The following is a 9,415-nucleotide window of genomic DNA, read 5'->3' as shown; positions in this document are numbered from 1 at the left end:
GTCAATGGAATGTGTCATCATTCTGGCTACTGGAGTCCTAATTCAAGAGCATTGTGTTGGGTAGGCTTCTCAAAAGTAAACAAGTCCAGCTTCTAATGAGCACCAGGTACAAATGAATCCCTCCATACGCTAGACCAGCAGCAAGCCTACCGTTGACCTCTTCACTAACCAGGCACGATCCTCATTTGAATGCAGGTACCATGCCCCCCCTGTCCCCAATAGAGCAACAGTTGAGCATGTGAACTGCACTTGACTACAGACGACTGGAACAACGAACACCATGTTTGACTGCTGCTCTATATATACAGGGCGACATGGGACACATTCTCGTGATCTGTGGGAATGCCATCGGTCATTCCCCCACAGATTGGATACTTATTCCCTATATTGTGGATGATAAGGGATAGCTTTATATCTGGGGATAACCTCTTTAAATCCACATTAAGCACCCAAGACCACCAGGAATGTTGACATTAACATCAGTTTGTCTAGGGTGCTAAAGGACTAAATGTCAATGTTCTTCGTGATCTAGCCTAATGATTGTATCCAACATTAACTCACAATGTACACTACCAAAAATGTTGGCATCAACCCACAATCATCAGTCTAGACCACCATGATTGTTGGCATTAACCAATTTACTACCTGGAAGGTTGGCATTAACCCATTTACTACCTGGAAGGTTGGCATTAAAGGTGTTTTCCTAGCAAATACCATTGATAACCTATCCTCAGGATAGTAACAGTATAGCAGGCTGAAAAAAAAAAAGACACATTTGTCCTCGCTCAGCATACTTCCGGCTGACTCTAGTGTGAAGCCAAAAGTGTAATAGATGGCTTTGCTCGCACTGATATTAGGCCTCCCTCACACAGGCGTTGCAGTGCCACGATTCTAGCCGGCTTCTAGCACCCCTCATTAATAAAGAGGCGGGGTAAATGCCTATAAATAGAACAGACACTGCTCGAAAATCGCGGAGCTGAAAAGTGCCGCGATCGAGCAGCTCCCATTGAAAACAATGGGAGCCTTATACTGCGATTAGTGTGGTGCTGAAAGCGCTGTGCTAATCGCAGTTAAAAAGGTCTGTGTGAGGAAGGCCCATTTACACACGAAGATAATCTTTCAAACGACTGAAAGATTGAAAATTTTAGTGATCTTTTTACATAAAGTGGTAATGGCCACTAATGTCCATTAACACTATCATTTTCATTTGCATGTAAAAGCCCCTCCAGTAGCTCTGTTGCAGAACTCAGCATGTGATTAATCAGACGCCCAGCTGTGCGCACAGCTGCATTGTTGTTTGTGTGGCCCCCCTCAGAATACAATGTAATCTCCTGACTCCTGCGGAGAACACAGCATGCATTCCGCTGAGCGATACTTGACCTCTCTGCGGCTGAATGATGGATTTTAAGTTCACAATGGTAGCATTTACACGCAACGATTATCGCTCATTTTTGGTCATTTGAACGAATTTTGAGCGATAATCATTGTGTAAATGAGCCTTAGACTTCCTTCTTCAACCCCAGTGATTATGTCCGGCCGTGCTGCACTGACAGCAGGCTGGGCAACCAGCTGATCTACTTTGAGTGACCTTAGGATAAGTAGTCAATAGTATTTGCACAGAAAATCCCTTTAACCTGTAATCATCCATCTGGCCCACTAATGTTGGTCTCAATCCAGTAAACCTATTTAAAGTGGCAAACCAATGTGTTTTTTTGAGTGCACACTTGGAGCACAACTGCGTGGACACCGGATCTGTACGCAATCTTCACAGATTTCACTATTATACAATATAATGTATATATGATGGTTATTAGTGTTCAGGACTGAGTGATGGCGGAGAACTACAGCTTAAAACGGACAGATCTGGGTCCTTCAATGATATAGAAACTTTTCTTCACCAAAACTAATGAAAAAAAAAAGGATTTAAGAATCCAAGGCCGCTTTCTAACTTCCAGAAGACAGAAATAATTCTAATTAATAAAGCGCTGCCTGGTTTGTGTTACTCTGGAAATTATTAAGCATTCTGTAATACGAATTTATTGCAGGGACCTCCAAGGCTTTATAACCGTCTCCAAATCCCTCTGCTCTATGAGAGAAGGCGCTCTGCTGGAGAGATTAATTTTTCTTTAGTTTAGCAGATATACCTCCAGAAGATGTTCACGGAAAGTAATAGGATTGTCAGAGGCGCTGAGTAATAGGGCAGTGTGCATCCTCATTAGCACACCATGCTGGGAGTTAGCGAAATAACAATGACTGCTACAGTTGGCGGTGACCTGACAGCGACCATGGGACTTCCATTTGTTGCTGCTAAGACCAGGGGCAACTTCAAAGTAGAACTAGCCCAAGTCTATAGGATTCCAACAAAGGGTTACATAGGTTGTCCAGGGTTTAACCCTTTCCAATCCACTGTCTGACGTCTGAAGACATTATGATTTAAGGCTGTACAGCTCCGATGTTGGAAGACGTCCGTCGGGGTTCTCTTACTGTATATTGCCAGCCTCTGCTGTCGGAGCCTATCCAACGTGTCACCTCATGCAGTACTGGCTTTAGCCAGCAGATAGCGACGTTGTATAACGGCAGAAAAAGAGTAAGCCCCCTAGGAAAACCAGGATACAAATTGGATTGGAAAGGGTTAAAAGGAAACATGGCCGCTTACAGAAACCACACCACACTTCTGTATGGGTGATGTCTGGTATTGCAACTCAGTTTCACTGAAGTGAATGGTGCCGAGTTGCTGGCTGTGCGTAGATGTAGCAGACTTTTTTTTAAGACTGGGAGGAATCTAGTTTCTCCTCGTGGAGAGCACCTAGTAAGCATGAGGAGACATCTATGGCCATGCATGCTCCTCTGGGTAATTAGGTATGCAAATTGAAGATGGCACAATGCCTCTAGGGCACCACCTACTAGAAGATAGCATTTCTGCAAGTCAAAGTCCAACCTTTTAATCGGCCTTGACCACAGATTTAACCTAGTTGTAGATATTGACTCCCTAAACAAGGGTTCAGGATGCTGTAACCTAATAAAATGTCCCAGTGGGAATCCCTACCCATCAACCGATGGCCAACACTGCTCTTTGCTGCAAATGGGACATTTAGTCTCCGCTCACCAAGGATTAAATGTACACCAGCTATTTTCTATGAATGCTTACATGCCTAAAATGGCCAAGACACTCCTTCCTTCCCCAAAACAATAGAAGTGAGTCAACATGTAAGATGTCCTCTTGCTGCTAAAATGGACTTAAAGGGGTTGTCCAACTCGAAATGATTGATGTCTATTCATATACTTCAACGGGAGCTGTGCTTGAAATACCACGCCAGGCCACTTCAGTATGTATGGAGCTGTGCACCTCCAGCTCCATACACTGACGCAGTGGCCCAGTGAACAAGATCAGCAGGGAACCCCTGCCGATCAGCTACTGATGACCTATCACAAAGAAAGGTCAATCAATGATTTAGAGCTGGACAATCCTTTAAGTACCAAGCAGCTATTGCATAAAGAAAGCCTTGAATATTATGACAAAAATAAGGACCTTCAAGCAATCACAGGTGATGATGCAGCAATACATGGTTGCCTGAGGCCCCCAGTTCTAGGTCAGTATAAACTTAAATGGGATATGGAAGGTGGTTTGCCAAGTGGCATATGCCAGTGCTGCTAGATGATCAAGCAGTTATGGTTGGCAACGACCTCAGCTGCAGCCTACTAGAGAACAGTGAAGGATCTCCAGAATAGTGGCAATTAGGTAATTAAAGGGGTTTACCTACCCTTAGGATCAGACATCAATCGGTAATTGCTGAGGACATGTCCTGATGCCCAGATCAGCTGATTGGCCAGCGGGTCAGATGTCATCATCAGGGATGGGAGCGGAAGTGCCCTAGCCTGCTTCACTCCTATTGAAATTAATGGTAGTTGAGCCAGCTTTACACTTCCGACACGCTCTCCTCCGACAGTGGGGTCAAATGCGGAAGTGTAATAGGAGGCTTCAATGCGCATTGATTTCAATGGGAGCGAAACCGGCTATGGCACTTCTATTCCTATTTCCGATAACGCCCAGCCCAACTGCACTGACAGTGAGCCGGGCGATCAGCTGATCACCAGGGATCCCGAGTGCTGTGTCACTAGCAATTAACTTTTGAAGACAAAGGTTTTCACCCAGAAAACCCCTGGTGTATGTAAAGCCTCGTGTGTAACCAAAATAGGAGCTATTTTGCTGGAAATTTCACTTTATTCTAGGGTGGGACAGCTTATGGAGGGTTCCTGGGCCAAAGAGGGTTGAGAAATGCCAACTTCATAATACACCTTCAACCACTTTTGAGTAACATGGATAACAAAATAGTCCACACTGTAATATTACAGAAAGCCAAAATAAAAGTTCAGAGTGGTGTATGTCTAACACATTTGAGGAACCTTCTAATATATTAAAATGGGTGTCCAGGCCGAAAAAAAACATTTCTACTTTCTTGCAAAAACAGCACATCTGTGACAGGTCATGTGTGGCATTGTAGTCTACCCCCACTAAGTTTAATGGAACTGCAACAACACACACATCCTATGGACAGGTGTGGCGCTGTTTGTAGAAGAACGCAGCCATGTTCTCCTAATCCCAGACAACCCCTTTAACTAGTATCTAAGTTAGCAATGACAAAGGAAATTGGAATAAACTGTTCATATTTAGGATAGAAACATGAATACAGAACAAGCTGCTCAGTTTACGGCTGTCTTATGGGGAACTCAGCGTCCTATTACTAGAAAACAGCACTTTCTTGGGAGATGTCTGCAGAGGTGGAAGGGATCAAAGGAAACTAGACAACACAGCCAACATAATGTTAAAAGATGTTTATTGAATTTTTATGGAATATCTTGCTATGAAGTCACGGCGATGTTACTCGAAAGATCTGCTCGGTGGCGTGGTTAGTTGGCCTGGTCCTGTAAAGCTTCAGCCATGAACAGCTTTCCTAGATTTTGAGAGGTGAATTCTTTGATATTCTGGATGTACGTGTTAATTTGACCTGTGGACATAACATACATGCAGTCAGAAAGGAGTATCCAAGAGCTTGGCAATACAGTAACAAATACACATTACAGAAATTAAATGGCAAAAAAAGTTGCAGGTTCTTTGGATCAAGGGTAGGAAAACCAACACCTGCTCTTCTGGACTATGCATAGGACCACCAGCATTTGGTCCTCGAGACCATGCATAGGAGCTTGAGCACCGAGTCTACAAGACCATTCAGAGGACTACTGTCGTGTCCATGTATAAGAGCACCAGTACAGGACCCTTAAATCTATGCATAGGAGTACTGACAACGGCTCTTCAAGACCATGCATAGAAGTACTAGTAATTCAAGTCCGTGCCTAGGAAGCCCAAGTAACGGGTCTTCAAGACCAAGCACTGAAGTACCAGTAATTCAAGACCATACATAGTAGCACTGGTACCCTAGAACAGTATTTCCCAACCCCAATCCTCAAGAACCCAACAGGTTATGATTTGAGGATATCTTATAGGGAATACATCCGTGGCAATGTCCAATGAACTGTGAATTACATCACCTGCGCAATAATATGGAAATCCTGAAAGCATGACCTGTTGGAGGACTTGAGGACTGAAGTTGGAAAACACTAGCACAAGGCCTTCACATGCACAAAATCACCAGGCCTTCTACACCATGCATAGAAGCAGCAGTATTGGGTCCTCATGACCATGCATAGGAGCACCAGTAGTGGATCTTCTAGGCCATGGTTTCTCCACTGCAGTCCTCAAGTAACCCCAACAGGTCATGTTTTCGAGGACTTCCTTAGAATTGCGAAGATGATGTAATTATTGTCAGTGCATCAGAAATTGGTTTTCTGTGTAAGGATGTCCTAACATCATGACCTGCTGGGGGACTTGAAAGCCGGAGTTGAGAAATGCTGGTCTAGACAATGCATGGGAGCACCAGGTCCTCTAGACCATGCGTAGAATCCTAAGCATCGAGTCTTCTGGTTCTGGGAATGGGTATCATATAAATCTACTAGTATAGCTGAGCTACTCATCTAAAGAGAACAACAGTACATCTGTGAGCCTACGGTTTTCCTTTAGTACATTACCCCCTTAATCTAGCAGCAAAGTTTTCTGCGGTGGCATTTGCAGGTGCAAACTCATGTCTATAGCCATAAACTGCTGCCCCACCACAGGAAGCCTCTAATGCACAAACTATAGCAAGTTTCCCTCCCCCATTTTCCACTGTGCATTTCATAGCTCAAAAATACATATATAACTTTTTGGCAAGCTCAATAGCCTATAGATGACGAGGCATAATTCTTTAGACAGCAGCTGTACAACTATTAATACTTTCTTGATCATCAGATGCTTCGGAATTGATCCAATGCCCCTTTCCAATTTCCTAAGTGATCTAGGCGCAGCGGCGGCACTTGACTTTGAGCCTGTGACATCATGTAATCTTTTCGTACATGTGAAGTCAGGACAATGAGGTCCGTTTTTCTCTTAATGGGCACAGTTGCTAGCAATTACCAGCCATTTGTATATATACATTTGGGATGATGTCACGAAGGAGAATACTTTTTGAATAGGAGTCTTTGTATTTTTTCCCTCCGGCTTCAGAAACTTGTCATTTTAGCAGGAAAGCAAATTAGGTTCCAATTTCTAACTCTGCAGGATATGAGACGTTGCTTTGTCCAGATTTATGAAGAATAACTAGGTGTCTGGAACGTCTTTGATTTCACATGGGCATAGAAAATGATTAATATGTTCGTGGCACGACTGTAGGAGAAATGGCAGTTATCTGGGTATGAAAGCCGGCTCCATACCAGCAATGTGAACCCACAGAATGGAGATACCATATGACAGTCAAACCTATATCTGAAGAACATTCTCTAGCCAATTCACCAAGGTGTACATTGTACAACCCATAATGGCTGCATCTGGCAAGCAAATGGCAAACTGCACTGGAGGTCTACATGGGGATCCTTTGTGTACTGTTGCCTTCATTCACATCAGTCGATCTCTGTAGGATAAGTCCAATGTAGGCTTGCCCTACTTTAAATGAAGAATAAGGCTGTCATGTAGAAGTGCGGCTTTTTAATCTGGCAATAGCGCAGCACTACCCATAGTAGCATTGCTACAAGAGAACCAGAACGAATGTGCCATGCAGAGCAAGGTCCGTACAAATGGAGTAAAAAAGTGTACTGGAAGTGGCTGCCTCCTGCTACGATGGGGCAGATCATCCATGAAGTCGTCCATCACCATCTGCAAGAGAGTCAGGTACCGATCTGTGTTGAGTTGTTGGAATAACCACAGAATCAACGATGGCTTCATGCATGTATTGTAGCAGAAGGAGGCCACTTCCAGTATGTCTTCTTTACTTTCGTCATAGCGGTGGTCCCGTAGGGACATAGACACGGAAAGCAACCTTCTGCTTCTCACATGCTACTCTTCAACTTTCCAATTGGGTTTTATGCTCTCTCTTTTACCGAGACCATAACTCAAAATTGAAATCCAGGTTCCCAGGGTCCACAAGAGACCGTGCGCCATTCCATGATGTAGCCTTGCTATTCAGAGTGCCCTACTGTAATTTCAATATACAGACCGGTATTGAGAGCTAGCGCTGGATCAGCCTTTTTGACTCCACCCTGTATACACTGAATGGCCACTTATTATTCTGTTGCACCGTGCTGATGGGAGGCCAGAATTTGCCACAAGCAGCATGAACTGATGACCCTTTCCTGTCAGCTGGTCAGAACATGGCAGCACCTCCATCTAAGAGGTTTGCTGTCCGCAAGGGCCGATATTCCTGCGAAACAATTTCATCATCTAGTGGAGTCTATACCACGATACATTGCTGCGGTTCTGAAGCTCAAAAAAGGTCCAACGGCCTACTAGACTGGTCTGTCTAACAAAGTGTCCATTCACTGTACAAGGGCTTCTCTACAGCAATGTGACTAGTTTAGCAAACCTACAATCTATGCTTTGGAAGGTTGCCCAATCCTTCCCGTTTGCCCCCGGTTCTCTCCTTGCCCACACAATGTATTAACAAGCCGTCGTTTGTCCTCGTACAGTGATAGGTGGGCTGCCCCGGCACGATATGTGCTTTACCAGTGTCTAGAATGTAAATACACAATGTAATTACAGCACAATAATTGATTTCACTCACAATGTATCCCGGGGTCTCAGAGGTGCGTGAAAAGCAACGAAAGCATAATTGAGATTTTTTTTCTTTTGCTATCCCTTATAAACACGCAGCTAAGACATCCTCTGTAGTGGCAATCCGGAGCTTTATTTATCAGAAGCTGAACAAATGGTCTTTATTTACCCATAAAACCTGCCGGTGGTAGTAGAAAATTAATCTGGGGTCTCACAGAGCATCGTGTGCAATTATACATGTATCAGTGATGCCCCCTGTATGCAGCCACAAGAACTGCAGGGAGGAGGAAACTACTTGATGAAGAAAATTGGTTGATTCAAGGGGGTTAACGCATTAAATCTAATTTGCTTTGTATATTCGAGTGACCCTGCATGCTTTCCTTAACCATTACGTGTAATTAGGCTGTAATTACGGAGAAGCAGAAGACCCTCAACCTCGGCCAGGAAGGAGCGGAGGAGTGGATGGGCTGGGGGATTCGCTCTCTGGAGGGCGACAATCAGACGGAGAAATGAACGCGACACAACTGCGGCGGGGACTCCAACAGTACAGAGACACCGTTGCAAGGAAATTAACCCTTTGGAATGGCCTGGCTTTGATAACTAATAGAATGTGATCGGATTATTATCCAAGTCACACTTATGGTAATAGGTTTTAGAATGGCCAAGCCAGAGTCCTGACCTTTAAGAGTACCTACACTTTGTCTGCAGCGCTCGTGCTCCGCCGGCACTTATCGGCTACTCCCGGCAGCTGAAGATTGCCCCATATAGCTCTTATATAGTACTATAGGAGGCAGCCTTCAATTTCAGGGAAAAGCCGAAAATTGCAGAGGGAGCACTAGCGCTGCAGACTCAAAGTGCAGGTACTCTCCAAACGTTTTGATATGCTGTGGCATGGCTTGAAGAGGGGCTGTGCATGCAAAAGCATCCCAGAAATATTGATTACCTGAAGCACAATTACAAGGAGGAATGGTGCAAGATTCCTTTCCAATGTTGTGCAAATCTTATTTACAGCTACAGTAAAATGCTTAGTGTTGATATTGCTGCTCAATAGGTTTTACAGGTTATTAAAGTCAAGGGTTCACTTACTTTTTCTGTCTACTGTGGATGATTACTCAGTGTGCTCAACAAGAGACATGAATTGTACAGCTGTTTGTAAGGTACTGGTATCTACACACGGGGCGATTATCACGCAAGTTATCGCTGGAAAAAGCTAATTTCGGCGATAATCGTCCCACGTACACACGGCAGCCAACCGGGCACTGAGCAAGAAATCACTTT

General features: G+C 44.2%; 1 protein-coding gene across 1 annotated transcript in view; it reads right to left on the bottom strand.

Annotated features, from left to right (window-relative positions):
- Nucleotides 1-4,818: 4,818 nt before the first annotated feature.
- Nucleotides 4,819-9,415, bottom strand: part of EIF3H (eukaryotic translation initiation factor 3 subunit H) — a 153,135-nt gene continuing 148,538 nt past the window's right edge. The window contains exon 8 of the mRNA XM_066578525.1: nt 4,819-5,006. Coding sequence (XP_066434622.1) covers nt 4,909-5,006 — 98 coding nt within the window. The 3' untranslated portion in view covers nt 4,819-4,908. The remainder of the gene's footprint in view (nt 5,007-9,415) is intronic.

Source organism: Eleutherodactylus coqui, chromosome 9 (genome assembly GCF_035609145.1).
Source record: "Eleutherodactylus coqui strain aEleCoq1 chromosome 9, aEleCoq1.hap1, whole genome shotgun sequence".
NCBI lineage: Eukaryota > Metazoa > Chordata > Amphibia > Anura > Eleutherodactylidae > Eleutherodactylus > Eleutherodactylus coqui.
The sequence above is the reverse complement of the archived record's forward strand: the minus strand, read 5'-3'. Positions and strand labels throughout refer to the sequence as shown.